Source organism: Lichenostomus cassidix, chromosome 5, assembly GCF_008360975.1.
Source record: "Lichenostomus cassidix isolate B80296 chromosome 5, HeHo_3.0, whole genome shotgun sequence".
Lineage (NCBI taxonomy): Eukaryota > Metazoa > Chordata > Aves > Passeriformes > Meliphagidae > Lichenostomus > Lichenostomus cassidix.
Window position 1 is genome coordinate 31,442,454 of NC_139486.1, and position 19,089 is coordinate 31,461,542.

The 19,089-nt window shown below is 39.3% G+C and overlaps 2 protein-coding genes across 4 annotated transcripts in view; one reads left to right on the forward strand and one right to left on the reverse strand.

The window, feature by feature from the left end:
* AVEN (apoptosis and caspase activation inhibitor) overlaps positions 1-15,330 on the reverse strand; it is an 85,974-nt gene extending 70,644 nt beyond the window's left edge. The window contains exon 1 of the mRNA XM_085062063.1: positions 15,017-15,330. Coding sequence (XP_084918189.1) covers positions 15,017-15,259 — 243 coding nt within the window. The 5' untranslated portion in view covers positions 15,260-15,330. The remainder of the gene's footprint in view (positions 1-15,016) is intronic.
* Positions 1-19,089, forward strand: part of CHRM5 (cholinergic receptor muscarinic 5) — a 52,496-nt gene that overhangs the window by 22,721 nt on the left and 10,686 nt on the right. The gene's annotated exons all lie outside the window — the stretch shown is intronic.

Consider the following 19,089-nt stretch of genomic DNA (forward strand, 5'->3'; position numbering starts at 1 on the left):
TTTTAATTTCATGGTTCAAAGTTATTGGTGGTGCAACCAAACAGGTGCAATGAGATTAGACCAGGAATTATCTTAGTACATTACAGATACAACACAACCTCAAGAAGATTTCCTTTTTTAGCAACAGTGCTCATTAAATGCATTTTATTTACATTTAAATCCAAAAAGATACAAGAGAATCCTTGACAGCTTAATTTATGTATTACTATGATTGGCAGGCTTATACCTCAGGATGGTTATATATAGTATAAAAATCTCCAAAAGTTTTCTTTACACAATTAATTACAACCCCTATATGTATATCCCTCTTCCTATAAGTAATTACTTGATGATGTAAGTAATTACTTGACAAAGGAATACCTTGTCTGGTTTATTGTGGTGGAAATTTAATGGACTGTCTAAATTATGAACTGTATGGTATCTTAAAGAAAAACAGACTATATTCAGAACTCTGGCAAATGGAAGCAAAACTGCATTTTTAAATGCATTTCTTAGATTAATGCTATTGTCTTACAAAAGACAAAATACTAGTGCTTTTTATCAATATTGATGCAAATTTGTACATGTTTAGAATCAAGATGTCCTTACCCACAAAAAATAATAAAGAACACGATCTCTATGGTGTTACCTACAGAGACAGCTGAAATTCAATGATGGATTTTGAAATGCAATTCACAATGCTATCAACAAACAGGAATTCAGGTTTTAAAACAAAAATAATAAAAAATACTAATAGTAAATTAACAAATTAAACATAACTGGCAGTTTATTGTATACAACTCCTCTATCTAGGAAAATCCCACGAAGCATGCCAACCCATTGTTCTGTCTACCTAGGAGTATTAATAAATTTCTGTATGGAGAAAGCAAGTTAGAACAATAGAAAAGATAGAGTATGAAGCAAGACTGGAATACAACTTCTCAAATTATTCTTCTTTAGTTCTCTTAATCTAGATTTTAGAAAAATCAGCGAAAGAGAAAATTTGGAAATTTCCCTGAAAAATAAGATTTTCCCAATGCAGTGATACCATAAGATACCACTGCTTTCAGAGACAGAAAGGAGTATTTTGTAATAACACTCAGGAACACCTGTCAAAATCTGAGCTATTAGCTTATCTATAGTGAATTGTTTTCAAGAGACATCATATTTACAAGTCTAACGATGATGACAAAAAAGTAAATATAATAATCTCATCCACCAAATGATTTTGCTTCGAAATTCTTGCTTACTAGAACTAAGTAAAACTTCAAACGAAAAAGGCTGTTGTCTTATTACTGTTCAACTGGACCAAAATCCCACCTCCTAAAATGTTCTTTGCACTCTTTAAAATTTTAACATTATCAAGTACCAGGTACTTCATCTTTCTCACAAATCATTATTAACATTTCCACAAGATATAGCCATATTCTGCACAAATATTATGTCTCACTGAATTGAAACAAGAACTTCTATTAGAAGCTAAATCTCTCCCTTAGATTCACTGAGACAGGAGAAAAAAAAAAGCCCCATAGGTAAACAGCTTGGTTATTTTGTTTGTAACTCCCCCTTCTCTTTCAAAGACCCAGAAAAGAATCCATACATCCTGATGCTCGCTCATCACTGCCCCCTCAGAAATACCTGTGTGACCTGCTAATACATGATTAGCTGCAGGTCCTTCAAATGAGAGCCTTACAGGGGCAAAATTAACCAACCTAATACATGCTGCTCAAGTTTAGTACTGCAGCTTTCAGAAACCCAGTTTGAAAACTGTTGACTTGTAGATAAATTAAACTTAATAACCATGCACTTGTAGGTCACTAAGACTTTGTTCTTGGTAAAGCCTGCCAACTAATTATTTATTTCAGAAACTGCGTATTTCAGGATGCTGCTCATTAGATACAGGATATTCCAAACTACAAAGCCGCTAACTAAAATTTCACTCAACTGATTTGGATGAAAACTCCAAACTGAAGAATGTTTGATGAGGTATGTTGTGAGAAAGGTATCATTATGAATTTAGCACTCATTCTGCACTAATTGAAAAACTCAGTAGAGTATCAACAAGTTGCATTACCGGCAGAAGTAGCCCTTTACCTCCCTTCCCCAAGGCTGTGCCATGCTGCGAACAAAGAGTCTGTAGGAAGTTCGTCCAGCTGCTGTCTACAGATAATGAGGCTTTTGATTTTCCAAACTTGCCAAGCTAATACATTTCCACCAACAGAAAATCAACTGTATTTTTTTCTTTAATTCATTGGAAATTATTATATGAAAGTTACTGGCAACTATGTAAACTCATCAAGCAATTTATACAAAATTGTCATATGGACCTGAACAGAACCTGGCAGCTCTTCTACCTTCAAACTGTCAGTAACTTTAAAAAGCTGATTTTTTGTCTTACAAACATCAGTCAAAAATATGAGTGCAAACATAAAACAGGAGCCTCTGTCTTGACAGAAATAACAGGTTTCAAGAAAACCTACAAAGTAGATATGCCACAAAGGTTACAGCATTTTCAGTAAGATTACTGATTGTTCCTATGTATAGGCTATACTTGGCAAAAACCAGAAGGTTTATATATTGCATACATATGGATCCACATATGTGAATATTGCATATCTTATTCTAAAACCAATTTACACTTAGTATTCTGGATCGGTAAGGGAAATCTTCTGGAGAAAGAGAATTGTTTTTACCAAATCTGCTGTTCCTAAAAAGAAGTTTCCTAAGCTGTATTAGAGACTGACTATATCCTGAAACTGATTCAATTCTCATGTGTTAATGTCACAGTATTATAGAGTAATCCAAACTGAAAGGGATTGCAAGAGGTCATCTTGCCCAACCACCTATTCAAAAGAAGGTCAAAACTGAAATCAGACCATGTAGGTTGGGGCTTTGTCCATTCAGGGCTTGAAAACCTCCAACAGTCTACCTAATCCTTAGTATTTCATTTTGCTGTTTTATTCTAGCACTTCTAAACTTGCAAAAGCAGTTGTAATACCAGTCTTAACAACTTGTAAAGAACACATATGAGCAGTTTTGTAACACCAGGAAAGCAAAATTTATTGATGGGAAATATTCCCTTCAAGAGTTAAACAATAGATGTTTAAAAAGATATTGCTATTTTACTATTCTTCATGAGTCAATGGATAAGATAGCTTCTCTCAATAAATGTGTCTGTTAAAAAATTATACATATTGAAAAGCTTTGTACTTCTGCAACCTTATCAATGATGCAAAAGCACGACAAATTATGTAAAAAGCTCAGTCAAAACATCCATCTGCAAAACAGAGAAAAATTTGATCCTGACTCACAAAGGTTATTTCATAAACTTGGAATGAAGTCTGCTCAAAAAAGCAAAGTTTAGAGAAGACCTCAGTTGTATTGACAAGTCTAATGTTTATTTAACATCTCCTACATGCATGCAGCTTTAGAACAAAGTCAACAGAAATCCAGCAACTGTACCAAGATCAAAAACAATGCATTGAAGGAGCTTCAGTGTTTCTCAAGCAAAAGTATGTGACAAAGTTTCTCAACGGATGCATTTTTTGCCACAATGAAAATAGATAAAAATAAACAAAAAAACCCAAAAAACAACCTCTCAAAAGATTTCTGCTGTGTTGTATTACAAATGAAAGGAAACCTTGAAAGTTTACGTCTTTACAACAAAACTATTCCCTACCTTTAAATTCAAAAATATTTGATAATAGATTTTAACAAGTGGAAAGTTTAGGGCCTTTTAAAATGCATCTATGCTGTAAAAAAGAAAGCACATAAGACATTCTTTTTCTATGGATTTCAAAACACAGAAATAGCTTAGTGATATTCACCCACACTGCTCTATTTTCAACTGTCACAGCATTAAAAAAGAAAAAATTCTGAAAGACACCAAACAAAACAGGATTGTATGAAATTGTATCCCTAAACTGCTGGAAACTTTATCAGTAGTTTTCTTCTCTTTTCTACTGTTAACCTTCTGCCAGCTTCAGTTCCTCTGTCAGTTCACAGCAGAAACAGACAAGCACAAATAATGGTTAGATAGGCTGGAAGCATGCCATGAAACATGGGAACTGGAAAGCAGGTCCTTCTTTCATATCTGGCAGCAGTTATCTGCTAGATTGTCTGAGTGTACTCGTAAGCCATATCCTTGGTTTTAATGTCCTGCAATGTTAAACTCATTTTGCAAAAGTAAATTTTGTTTTCTCTTTCCATTAAAGACTTACAGATTCTCAATTACTATTCCTTTTCACATAATACATGTGGACACAGAAGTGTCCTTTGTCAAACTCATATAGTTTAAAAAAAAATGCTTAGCTACAAATATTTATGTTGATTGATAAAATTTTTAACATAAGCTTCAGAACACTTGCCATTTGCAATTGCTTTTAGTACCCCTTTTCAGTTAAGGTTTTAAAATAGTCATTCAGACAGGTAAGGCATCATTTTAGAGGTTCTATATACAAGTACTGGTGTTGGTTCACAGTGGGAAATTCTATCTTGAATTTAAATTAAAACTGCCAACATCTGTCACTTTTTCAGATCAACCATCACACAATGATACAATATTCCAAATACATAAATATTCACAATAAGGAAAATTAAAGCTACGCTCTACCAATTTGAAAACCTACAAAGGTCCTAAATAAGAAAATCCAGAGGACAGCATTTTGTTTTCCTCACCCCTTTCGTTATATTCACAACATTGTCAGTAGCATAACCCCTAGGTTTTTCATCTTTCATTACATAGATGGGGACTGCAGCATAAGAAAGGGGAATGCCAAAACAAAGAATCTCAAAAGAGATCTGTAAATAAATACAATTCTTCAGCTATTGTAGAACTATGGCATTTTATCAAGAAATTCCCTTTTCTACACAAATGCATTTTAAGTTGCATCTCCCACTTCCCATGAGAATTAAAGTGGCTTTACACACTCTGGAGGGGGAGATCTTGCCTCTTTTCTCAATCAGACCTGTTCTACTTTGTACAGCTAGATGTCCAGTGTACCTGAACACTCCTGGTAGGAGAACTCGAAAAGCTGGAGGCCTATGTGCTCTGCAGATGCATAATCACCATACCCACACGAAACAAACAAGAACCTAACACTTCATGTCAGTCTTTCTTTCATTCCTACTCTCTTCATGACAGTATCATGTTTTTACATAAAGTACAATGGGACTGAAAAACCAAAGCAAGGGAAATTCAGATAAATTATTTCAAGTTCATTGCCAAGTCACTTATCTCAGAAGTGAAAAAAGCTTCACTGCACTTTGTATTCAAAGCTGGGAAGAAAACAGATCACAGCTTGAACTTCTTTCCACATTCTCAAATCCTTCGCCTCAATAGTCATTGCAGACTGAAACTTTTTCATCGTCTGTATCCAAAACAGGCTCAATGTCCCCTCCCTGCCCTTTTACCAGAGAGCATCAGCACTAATGGCTCTGTAACATTACCCACAAGCTGTTTCTAATGTAAACTGGCAGACACAAGGATGATTTTGCTACATATTTTGAGAGAGCTGAAAATACCTTACCTTATTAAGAGAGGTCTTTTTCTGTATCCTAACCAGTATTTTCTGGGGCTAACAAAGAATACAATAAGGTAAGAAAATAAACAATTACTGATAAGGTCATCAGTCTGTTCTGCTGTCTCACTGAAAATAATTAAACCACTTTTCATTATACTTTCTCCTTCAGGTTTTCCTAGAATTTAAATAAGATTTTTTTTCTCCTTCCAATTATTCAACAGAAAACAAGCATTTGTAACAGTCACTTAATTGCAATTCTTGGCAGATAGCTTAAACAAGTCAGTATAGATATTTGCAAATCCTTTTGTTTTTTTCCAGGCTACACCAAATGAAATGCAAAGACAAAAAAAACCCTTGATATTTAATTTCTTGTGCATTACACTTCACGATTTGTCAACAGTATTAATACGATTAAATAGTACTGGTAAACATTAAATCTATTCCATCATTACACTGACACACACCAGAGTAAGCTAAAAATTATTTCTACAGAAGTATTAATGGAGATGAGGTGACAAATATGTTTGTGTGTTCACAGTCTTTTCATATTGACATAATGACCTATTGATGAATTTGTAGCGAGCCTTCAGTGATTTTTCAGCATTGCCTTGCAGAAACAGAAACAATTTACTTCGTCATTGTCCATCCAGGTATCAGAACTCTTCCAGGACAGGTTCAAGTTTCTATTATAAATGTTTCTTTCAACTTGAGGGAAAAAGGAAGAAGGTAAAGCTTTTTTAATTTTTTTTCCCTTTTAGACTAAGGAAGGAAGAGCCTTGACTCAAAGGTTCTTTCATGAAAAGAAAAAAAAAAATATCCCTACAAAGACTAATCCTCTTCACTAGTTTGCGCTATTGGTGACCTTTACAGAGATCTACCAAAGCTGAAGAGAAGCTTAATTAGCAGAAAGGGCAGCTGAGAGAACAGGTAGCACAAAGAAAAAAGCTTTTAGTCTTTATTGTACGGGATGAGAATTTCTGAAAGAGGGATGAAATACTAAGACTGCTTCATAAATGTTGGATACTGGAACTCAGCACTCTGAGTTAGCTAAAGATAGAATTAGCCAAGAGAGACATCCTATTCTGAAACCAATGTTTTCCCTAACAGAAATGATGCTCCAGTTAAAGGAAAAAACATCTCATGAAGTACACAACAGACCTATTGAACTTCCTACATAAAACTGTCACTGCTTCAACAGTCACAAAGTATGCTTCTAGAAGTTGTCTTATTAACTTCAATAGCAAAAAATATTTCTCTCTCCTTGATTTTTAAAATCGGTTATGAGTAATTCAAACAGATTAGTCATGTGACTGTAACCTGGGATGAACTATCATCCTCTACAATATGTGACTTGTAGATACAGAGTATAACCAAAGTTTCCTCTCTGAAAAGCATCACTGCAGTTGCAGAATACCAGTCTGAAACAGCAGAAGAAAAAAGTCTAGATTCTGGAAAGTTCTTATGTTCAAACCTATTTACAGCTGAAGAACATGACTCACATCTAGATATAACATCTGTAAAAAGCCTAACATTAAACAAGGCTCAAACAATTCTATACAAACAGAACAAAACTTATCAAGTGTTCATGGAAAACTCCACTTCTGTGTATTGCATCTCCATGTTTATCCTGTCATTATCAGCCTTTTTTAGAGACTCAGTGTTGTAATATTGTTCCACATTTGAATCGTCATTATGAAATTGTTCCATAACTACACCAGAGTGATAAATTACCATGGATGTTTTTAAATACCTGTCTTTGCATTCATTCAAAAAACCTCTGTTATTTTTATATCAAATCCAAATGCAACTTACTGCAGACATTTTAGAAACCACCACTCAAACCTCAGACATCCCTTTCTCGTTCACCTCCAATCTTTTCTTGGAAGAGGGTGAAGGGAGAAATCGTCTGAAAGATACTGAAAAGCCTTAAGGAATGTGATTCCCTAAATCCAACATGCAGCTTGAGAGAAAATAATGAAGAATCATTGTCCAAGGTCCTTAATGCCACACTTAAAACCCCAAGAAGTTAAAACGTAATTTTATTTTGCCATTGGTCTGGAGTATAATTCTGAAAAATAAGAGTTACCACACATTGATGCTCTGACCCTGAAGTTAACACTATTGTGAAGAAGCTTTAAGTCATTCAGAACTTTCTGTGAGTGCGAACACATCCTAATTACAACACAGTACAGGAGGACTAGGCTGTACCTGCTGGGATGCACTACAATCCCATGATTTTTATGTGCCAATACTATCCTTACATGCCACAGTTTGCACTGGTGAGCCAACTTAGGTGCACACAGAGCAGTAACTGCAGGAGAACTTTGTATCCATTTTGAGCTACAGACATGTTCAGCTGTCTGGACAACTGGGGGACAGCTTCACCCGTGACTCCTTCAGGCGTGAAACCATATTGAGTTCACTAATATTACACCCAAGTGTAAGCCACAAGGCAAATTTGCCTCAAAACCCCATCCTTGACAGTAATTCGAATTAAGACAACCACACCAAAAGCACCAAAGGAACTACTTTTTCTCATCAGCACAGATTTTTTTTCTAATTTTATGTTTATGAAAACATTTCACTCTAAAACAATAATCCATTAACATCCTTGTTAGCAATTTGGTTGAAGTGGAAGAAAAAGAAATACAGATGATGGGATCATTTGTCCTTCTGTTGCTTCCATGGGCATGTCACCTATTACAAATCAAGAGGAACATAATACACCAGTGAAGTCAGCATAGCAGCATAATGTGAATAATGCAGTCTGAAACAGGGTATTAAAAGAAACAAAAAAAAAGAAAAAAAACCCAACCAAACAACAACAATGAAAACCCAAACAAAAACCAAACAGACAAACCCACAAACAAATCTAAAAAAAAAAAAAGAAAAAAAAAGAAAGAAAACAAACCCAAAAACCATAACAACCAAAACAAAGCCAAAAACCACAACCAAGCCACCAAAACCCCCTGTTTTGTCAGGCAATCAGAAAAAACTCAAGGCCTCACAACACATCAGTGAAAGAACCCAGGAAGAACTGTGGCCCAGTTTCATCACTCTGTTCTCTATAAGATAAAGATCCTGGTTATGTCAGGGTTAAGAAGAGAGACTGTACAGTCTATAATGTAGAATTATCCTCTGGGAAAAGAGAAGCAGGAATAGAAACAGGACCTTTAGGCAAGGTTCTTACACACTCCAGCAGATTTATGGTTTTACAGCAGTGTATTAGTGTCTACCTGCAGAAGAGTTAAAGTCTGATTTAATAAAATAAAACAAACAAACAGAAAACCCCAACCCTCCCCCCTAGACCCCCTACATACATATAACAGAAAGGAATTGCATACATGGAAGAGAACAGTGGGAAATAAATGGACCCCCCTCTATGCCTTACCATAGGACACTGAGTCATACAGGCTTGAAATCCTGTGATTATGAAAACCTCTAAGAAATATTCTCCCGTACTTTTTACAAGTCTCTAACCCACCACTGAATCAATAATCAGCATTTGTTTGTTTCTTTAAAATACAGTGAAACCTTCTGACAGCTACAAAAGACTGTGCAGCACTATTAGACTGGCTGGAAACTCATAACAGGGCTCCTGAAACTACCCAGTTACTTTTGTGAGGAAAACAACAACAGCACTGCATGGCATAATTTTCTAATCAAATTCATCACTTCTACAAATTTGTTGATTTTTCAGCAGAAATACTACCTCTCACTTGATGTACCCAAACAAATTCCTTTATTGTGTTCTCTGGAACCAAATACTCATCCCGGTAGCACAACATGATTTTTAGCTCAGAATTACAAAGTGTACTCGTCCTACAAGTAACTTTGTTCTTCAGAGTTGTGTTTGGAAAACCCAGGGGCAAGTCCTAATAACTTACACGTATGTGTGACTTTCACACATTGCACTTCATGTTCACTGAACATCAACCTGAGATGAGAAAAACATTCCCACCCCACGATGAGCACACATCGTTACTTCTCACCACGCAATTCCAGCCCAGCGCCCAGGGGCGAGCTGCCTGCACCACCTACTGGTCCCTTACAGCATTGGTGCATCGCCCCGGATGGATGCATGGATGGATGGAGGGATGCAGGCATTCTTAAATGCATCATTTTAGCCCTTCCCTAAATTCTAAAATCTTCGGTTAAATATAATGGGAAGTTCTTCTTCAATATTCAAATTACTACCATCTTCTATTTCCTCTGAATAAAATCCACACAAAAAGCCCCCTACCAAATTACTACCCCAGAGACTTGAGAGGAAAAAAGAGGAACAAAAGCATTTAAGTAGGTGAGGACAGAAATGCACAGCCATATAATATATAAAAAAACCTCAAGCTCTTTCCACAGAAGTTACAGAAAAACGGTCAGATGTGAAGTTGCTATGTACAGCTATGACATACAGCTGTGTAATGGGATGCTTTCAGTACAAATGTCTCAAATTATATCAGTAGGAAAGTTAGTAAAATATGCTGAAAGAATAACAAACAATTATTTAACCTAATAAATAGATAACATCTATTATAATAATTTCTATAATAATATCTATAATATCTATAATAGATAATAATTATCTATTATAATATTATCTATTTTAATAAATATAAATAACCTTATAAATAAATAAAACCTAACCTAAAACATTCCACATTAAACAATTAGGCATTATTATGAAACTCTGCTGTCCCCAGCACAATGAAAAACAGGTTCCTCTACTGTCTAGAAACCAAAAAGAATAAATTAACTTTGGCTGTATAAAAAGCATTTATCTTTTTCCATTGCACAAACAGCCTTGAAAAAAGAAAAATAAATAGGGCTGTGACAAGTGGGTACACACCAGCTCCACTGCAGTAGGCTCAGTAACCTTCACCATACACGTTTTTCTGTCCTGATTTCCACATACTTCCTACACAATGCATTACACAAGCTACCTAATCTTTTGGCCACAAATTTTATTCTCAAGGCCTGAATTAAACCTCCTCCATCTTAACAATGTTTTTCTTCTTGTCCTGCCTAAAATGGATCTCTTTGCAGCAACCTTTCTATTTTATGGAAAATTGCTAACTAGGCCTGTCCAAAGCGTCCTCATTGCCAGATCAAAAGGAAAACAAAGAGAAAGAACCAGGTTCATAAGCCTTTCCTCCCTGGTCATATCTTCTTTACATCTTTCTTCATTCCCTCCCTCTAAACTTTCCCAATCTAGTCCAAATCTTGCAAAAACAGAACTAGTGCTTCAATGTGATTTCATCACTAATTGATACCTTCTCATCCATTAAGCTGATAGTTCTGTTCTATAAAATTGCACCTTAATCAGTCACACACCACTACAGATTTTTCCTATGTAGATGTAATTGTATTATATTTGACCTTGAATCACACTCAAATGCAGGCTGTTTATTCCATTTGTTGAGACTGTGTTCTGTGCTCCACCCTACTGCCTTAGCACTGTCTGCAAATTTTAACACTGTATATCTTAATCCTTCATTGGAATTATTAATAGAAAACTGAACATGAGCAGATCCAGAATGAAGCCTTGCAGAATCCCACTTAACAAACGCCAGTTTGACACTGAACTATCACAGTAGAGAAAATCCTGAGAAGGGAAGCTCTTCACACCTCATTAGTAATTAAGTACTGCTCACAAATTGATGTACATTACTCTAAATAAGTTTTTTCTAGTTGCTTTTGAGAACATTAACATGAAATGTAAAAAAATTTATTGTGTCCAAGATCCAGAAATCTATTGTTCTTCTATCTGCACAAGTTCTGTTACAGTGTTCCAAAGGAAATCAAATATATCTGAATTTATGACTTTTGTTACTGTGCCTGTGAACTGCTTTTTGCAGTTGCTTAGATTGTAAAGAGTTAGCTCATGCCAATTAGGAGAAATTTATCTGATGCTGACAGCATTAGATGTTCTCTTAGATCAATTCTATACGTGCATGGACCACAAGAATGAAGATACAATCAATACTAAATTCATGTGATGTCATCTTGAAACTCACCACACATGAGAAAGACTGCACTAAAATCCATTTGTAAACCTCCATTCTTTAACAACAAAATGTTACTGCAACACTGCCCAAAGCTAGAAAAGGAACATTGAAACAGACCTGCCAATTCTAACTGCACTGAAGTAGTAGCATGCATCACGTGCACACTCCATGTATCACTGCATAGAAAGTTAAAAGAAAACTTTGTAAATTGCAAATGTAATAAACATAAAGGACAAAAGAAAATCTCCTTAAATGCCCCCTCCCACAAAAAAATGTGGTCAAGGACCATCAAAATAAAACTCAGCATCATATCCACAATTTCAGAAAGTTGTTTCTATTTTAAAATACTGTATGTCATAGAGAGAGCAGTTTTAAAATTCTGACAGTACATAAAATATGGATTCTGAGTTAGACTAAAAGTGGGAGATAATATTGGACCAATGTCAATTAGACCTTTTACTTACATTACATTATAATGCCACATTTTACTAAAAATGAGTAATTTCAAATGTGTTTTATTTATTTAACATATCATAGATGAACTAAAGCAGACTGAAACAATAGAAAGTTATTCAAGATGACAGATCTACAAAAAAATATGCCATTTGGTAAACCAGCTGGTCTTAATTAGACATTCATTTTTGAAGGGAGGACACAAAATCTTCAGTAATCAAGCCAGTTAAATCAACATGCACAGTTAGTTACAAAAAGACAAAACAAGTGGAAGACTCCTTTCCCTCTTCAGAATGAATAAGAACACCTTTTCTCATGGTTTCTAAATCAATTGCATGTTTGGGAGAGGAAGAATCTTGTTTCAAGAGTAGAGCTGGGAAGTTACTCAGAGAGCCACCTTCTCAAGAGCAGACAGAAATCACAAAGCTTTTATTTGTAAGATTCTGATCCACAGCTGGACCTACCATGCACAACATGAACGAGTCATTTACAAACACAGCACCTTAATCTCCTTCTCTGTTTGCACAGAGCTGAGGAGTGGAGAACTGACTTAACAATTTCTGGGTCTTCCCAGGCTGTGCAAGTAACACAGCTGATCACCCATGACTAAAACCCAAGAATTACAGGACCCATGCAGCAGCGTAAAGCACAGTGTCCAGTCTTCACGTGCCCACACAAAACTGAGACCTGAATGTGCCACCACAACACTTTCTTCTCCCTTTTGTACAGGTCAGAAATATCTTCCTGTAGCTTCAAATACAAACTTAGAGACCATTAAATTAAAACATCCAAACCACAAAATTTTTAAGATTAACAGTGCTTTTATGTGAATGCAATTGACTAAGAAATATTGCTGCCAAAATACTATGCAATTTAATGACAAATTCTACTTTACTGTAAAAAAAAAAAAAAAAGAGAAAAAAAGATTTTTCTGAAAAAACTTGAGCATTTCAGCACACAGAAAGGAAAGAGAATGTGGTAAAACCATCACACTCCCTGCATTATTACCTGACTTTCCAGGTTTGCAATTCACACATCACCACTTCAGAAGATTTGCCCCCTATTGCTGAAAGACAGCAGGGTCTCATCTCACACAAAATGTTTAATCTAGGCCAAGTACCCTCTGTCTGAAGTGGTGCACTCATGGAATACAAGTCACTTTGCAGAACACAGAGAGCACTAAGGAGCTGGGATTAAAAGGGGGCAGCTCCCTGTCACACAAGAGCTGACAATGCAGGTGGAAGGAGGAGGTCATCCCTGCTCCACTAGTGGTGAATTATGAAATTAGCTCAGAGGTGGCACTAAAAATCAGCAGCTGCAGGCTGGCACAGCTGCTGATGCTGCGGCTGGATTGCTGGAAGCAGTCTCATCTGAGCTGCTAAACACAAAATTTGTAGCAGGTGTGCTAAGAGACCATACAATGCTTAACATCAAAGCACAAGAACAGGATACATTTGAGCAATGTTTAGCAGAGTTGTGGGAAAATCTTAGCTATTTCTTCACTTTTAAAGTCCCAGCCTGTATCAACCTTGATCAAAAATAAATTGTCACTATGCTAGATTAAGATGAAGAGCATATTCAAGTCAATAAAACAGTGATCAGTGGAAAAACACATTGTAAGCTGTCCCAAAAGAATAATTTTTAATTGCTTCTTGAAATACTTCAAATAAAAATCCCAGGAAAACCACATTATTTCCTTGGGTCACGAATACCAGGGAGGACACAGACATAAATGTATTTCAACTTCATAAGAAAGGCTTGAATAACTTGGGAAAAAATCAGTCCAGGATAGAAATTTCCTCAGCTAATAAACAGAGGTGCTGAATTTCCCCTGCATGCCTCTGCAGCTTATGAGGGAATGCTGTTGCTTCACATCCACATCAGTGTGAATTCAGCAGTTTATATTGCTTACATGTGAAATCACTGACCAGCATTCTAGGTAACTGTACCAATCCAGCTGCAACTTTCATCTCCCAAAGCATGAGTGCTAAAATATATCTAAATACAAAACAAAATTAGTATTTTATATTTTTTAAGTCCAGCAGTAACCATGGGAGTTCTAATACAGATAAAACACTGGCTGGGTTCAAATGAAGCCGTGGCATCCTAAGAGCCAAAGTGAATCTAATCAATATGATGCTGGAAATGGGGTAGCAGGTGGTCCATCTACATTAGGACTCCCAGAGCTGCCATCACCAATCAGTATTAGGTCATCATTGTAATCTCTTTGCCAATCCAGGGACAACCATGACTTCTATGTTTCAACAATGCTAACAGAAGCAAGACCACTTGAATGTAGTAGTCAAAGCATTTTTTAATGGAAACTTTTTAAAAGCACAGTGATGATCTCATACCATGGTGAGTTAGAGAAAGCATTTTAGTATCTCCACAGGAAATTGTATATGTAGTTTTGGTACAGAATAGCACGTCTGTGCTACTTTTAAAAAGCTAAAACATTTTATAATGGGTCGAAGCACAACTATCAATTTATATTAATGACAAATTCACGTTCCAGTGAATCACAGATACCCCTTATGTAAGGCGTGCTACAATATCATGTCTTCACTGCGAGTACCCCCAGCTGGACAAGACACATGCTTATTTCAACTGCTGATCCTTTAAGGCTGGACGGGATCTCTAAGATCGTCCGAGTCCAACTGTGCCAAAAATGCTCGACAATTCTTCATCTCTATTTGCAAACAGAGAAGTATTTTTTCAGATGCGTTTTTCAAACAAGACTTTTATCTTTTCAGCGCAAAAATATACACGTATTTCGGCAAGAAAAGCCCTGCGTTTGGTGCACCAGAGCGCGCAGGCTGAGCTATCCCAGAGCAGGAAGAGGGCTCAGGAAGGCTGCACCGCCGAGCTGCCCCGGTCGGCAACGCCAGTCCCCCAGCTCACCCCAGGCTGGGGCACAGCTGCCGGCCCGGCTCCACCTCGGGAGGGGAGGGGCAGGAGGGGAGGGTTGTGCCCCCAGCCCGCGGGCCGCCCCGGGGCTCCGCCACGCTCAGCTCCGCCTCCCCGGCTGCGGCGCGGGGCGGGCTCTGCTCTGCTTACCCGCCAGTGCTGCCGGGCGCTGGGCGGCGGCGCAGCCCCGCGGCCCCGGGGCTCTCGCCTGCCCCGTCCCCCGCCTCCTCGGTGCCCGTAAGCGCCGCCTCTTCCCCGGCCCCCGCCTCCTCCGCGGCCGTGGCCGTCCCCGCCGCTTCCTTCAGTCGCCGCGTCGGGCGCGCCGCCGGGCCGCCGCCGGCCGTGCCGGGCCCCTTCCCTGCGGGGCCGGCTGCCGCCCCGCTCCGCCTGCATGGCCGGGCTCGCCTCCCGCGGGCCGCCGGGGCCGCGCCCGTCCCGCCCACTGCCGGAAAGGGCCGCTCGCCGGGGCCGCGGGCAAATGGCGGCGGCGCGGGCTCGGCCGCGCCCCCTGCTGGCGGCTGGCGCGCGGGCAGCTCCGGGCCGGGCCTGGGCCGGGCCTGCCGTCGGTGCCAACGAGCGGGGAGGGGAAAATCGACGTCCACACATGGGAATAAAACCGAAACGTGTACTTAATGTTTTGAAAAAGCACTCTTAGATAAAGCCACATGGATTACGGAATTGTTTCGGTTGCAAAAAACCTTTGATGCCACTGAGTCCAGCTGTTAACGCAGCCCTGCCAATTCCACCACTAAACCATGATCATAAGCCCCACATCTACACATCTTTTAAATGCCTCTGGGGACAGTGATTCCATCGCTTCCCTGGGCAGCCTGTCCCTATGCCTGACCATTGCCTCCTCTTGGTGAAGGAGTTTACCTAAAACCCAACATAAACTTCCCCTGGTGCAGCTTGAGTCCATTTCCTCTTGTGACTTGCTACCAGGGAGAAGAGAATAATCCCCACCTCACTTCAGCTTTCTTTCAGGCTGTTGTACAGAGTGATAAGGTCCCCCCTGAGCCTCCTTTTCTCCAGACTAACCAAACACATCTCCCTCACTGCTCCTCATAGGATTTGTGCTCCAGATGCTTCCCTAGCTCGGTTGCCCTTCTCTGGACCTGCTCCAGCACCTCCATGTGCATCTAGCGAGGGGCCCAGAGCCGGACAGAGGACTCACGGTGTGGCCTCACCAGTGCCGAGTGCAGGGCGGGGGATGATCACTGCCACAATATTGCTGATCCAGGCCAGGATGCCATCAGCATTTTGGCCACCTGGGCACACCCCAGCTCATGTTAAGCTGCTGCCAACCAGCACCTCCAGCACCTTTTCCACAAGGCAGCTTTCCAGCCACTCTTGCTCCAACCTGTAGAGCTGCATGGGATTGTTGTGATCCAAGTGCAGGACCTTTGCTTTCTGTAGCAAATGAGGGAAAAAGCTACTGATCCCAGTCTGACAGGGTGTTAAGACAGAAGTCTTGCCCTGCATGAACCCCATGAGCTGACTCCGCAGCCTCTTGAGAAGTGTCTTTCTCTCAGGACACAGAGCAGACACAGGAACAGCTTTGTGCCATAGTGCTAGGCTGGTTTGTCCTGCTCTTCTTAAACTGAGCAGCTAGTCATGCTGCTCTTGGCAAAGTTTACCAGTTTCCTAACACCAGATCACCCAATTCCTCCTGAGCACGCAGGCTGTCATTTGATAACACATCAAAACATCAGTCTGGTTTTGAAGGTTTTTAAACGCTGTAGTCTTTCCAAAAATACATGACTAAAACTCCCATTTTGTGAAATCATGGGCTGTATTGTAGCTGCACAACTACCCGTACCTCAGTATGGGCTGCTGAGTTCCGGGGCACGGTGTGCAGCAAATCAGTAAATTAGCTTAGCACACAAGCAAATAAATAAAGTAACAGGGAGCAGCATTGGCACGCACGTTGCAAAGACAACCAAGTGATTCTCATGCAGCCAGCACAGGTCTGACAGACCCAGAATAAGACAGAGCGAATAAAACCTGGCGATCCCAAGCTGTGCCTGCATCTGTGGTGCAATTAATCTGTGACACTAACAATCTGCCTGCAGATAACTGTAAGCTGACTATATGTACAAATTTAACAACTCATGTTAATTAATACTTACAGATAGATTGAAAAAATATAATTACTACTTGGCAACAGCAAATACCATTACAGCTCACAATCATGAATATTACATCAATAATTATGATACATAGCAAAGTTATGATACTGTACATATGCATTTTGATTTTCTAACTTAATTTTGATCTCCCTATTATTATTGTCTCTTATGATAGACAATTAACATAAATTATGTTACCACAGCACACAGAAGTCCCACTCACAGGCTCTATTGCCTTGAGTGATACACAAATAGATGACAAAAGGTAATGCCACAAAGTGTTAACACAGGCCTATAAAACAAAATGTGATAGAGTATGAAGAGATGAAGAGAATGGTCAACATGCCAAGAAGAGATCTTTGCATACTAGTAGGTCAGCTATTGTCAACTTTATAGACATCACAGTAAAATAGCCCATTAAGGAAGGAAGGCTTTGCATGATGATAACAAAAGTGCTTTTTGTAAAGAAATTTATAAAGGAATTATGTAGTTTCTATAGTGTATTATCAGTGTTTCTCCAATGCATCTCAGTTTAAACCGAGAATAATTGTGTCACAACAACAGCAACAATTTCTGCTTCTCCTGAAGCTCTGAAGTCTGCAATCCACATGGCATAGTTTGTGTAGTCTTTCTTCCTAATTCCTAATGTTAGGGAGTGTCAATGACTTAAGAGGGAGACACACTTGCTACCTTGGCAAAGGCAAAGCATTACAGGCCACGGCATCTATACAATTTCTATTCTTCCCTCTCCCTCTTCTCCGAGAGGAGTGCCATCTTCTGGCAAAAAAGGCAGAAAATTGAAACCATCTATAATTGTTCTATGTGGCTGCTCAAACGCAGGTATTAGGCAAATGCAGTTTTTAAAGGTTTATTCATGTACCTGGTATTCATAGCTGGTGCCTTTCTAAGACCATCTCTAGCCTTAGCTGATACCTTGCAACAGTCCAAGGTCACCTGCTCTGCTGATAAGACCTGGTGAAGAAAGCTAGAAATGAAGACTTCCCTCTCCTTTTCCTTGGGAATTGCTTTCAAGCTGAGGTACCACTGGCCCTCACCTGTGCTATATTGCAGCCAGGCAGCAGCTATCGCTACACCTGGCCTCCTATCTCCTCAATCCTGACTCAGATCCTGACTCAGACCTGCTGGCTGCATGCTGCTGGCTGGGCTTCCTGGCTTGGTCTCAGACCTGCCTCATCACTACAGGCTTTGCTGTGCAAGCACTGGACTAGCACTGTCTCTGGCCTTCTCATGAACCAAACATGCTTCTTGTCATCCTGCTACTTCTCAGTCAGGTCTCAGCTCCCACCTGCCTTGGCATTGTGGCTCACCTTCCGTCACAGAGCAAACAGCCCTCACTGTCCTCTGACATTGCCACACTAAACCCACTACCACACTGCCATGCTTGAAAATTTAGTCACACGGAGCTTTTAATGTGCAGAACAGCTTTGCTGACTGTCCACAGAAAAAGAAGCACAAGCCACATGAGGTAGCAGATTCATCTCTCACAGCTCAGCTATCTGCCGCAGCCATGCAGCTGCTCCACACACCTTTGTTTCACATGAAATGAATTCCTAACCTTCAATTTTCTGTAAAGATTTGTAAAGCCAGTGCACCAGGCATTAAGACAGCTCTGACTTGGTGGAAGTCCTTGCAGAATGCTGAACCAGGATGAAATGTCTTTCTCTGCATAGGACTAGTTAGAACTGCAGTGGCACTTCAGTTATTCTTGGCTGCTAGACTGGCTCTGGAGGTTGGAGAGAGAGAGAGCCAAGCGTACAGATGGTCAGCATGTGTGTACTATGATTATTGCTAGTCTGTAAGGTTTAAACATGAACTAGAATCCTGTTGAATTCAGCTCAATATATACTGTGTGCAAGCAGAATACAGATGCACAAATACAAAACAGGTGACAGACACACACAGATGGATGAGAACCATTTTGAGAAGTACGACAGGCAGAAGTCTCAGTGCATCAGGAAACCTACTATTATCCAGTTTCACCACAACAAGAGATCACCATTAAGCAGGGTTTGAAGTAAAAACATGAAACACACTTCTGTAGATATTTAGGAGACCTGGGAAAAAAGTGAAGGA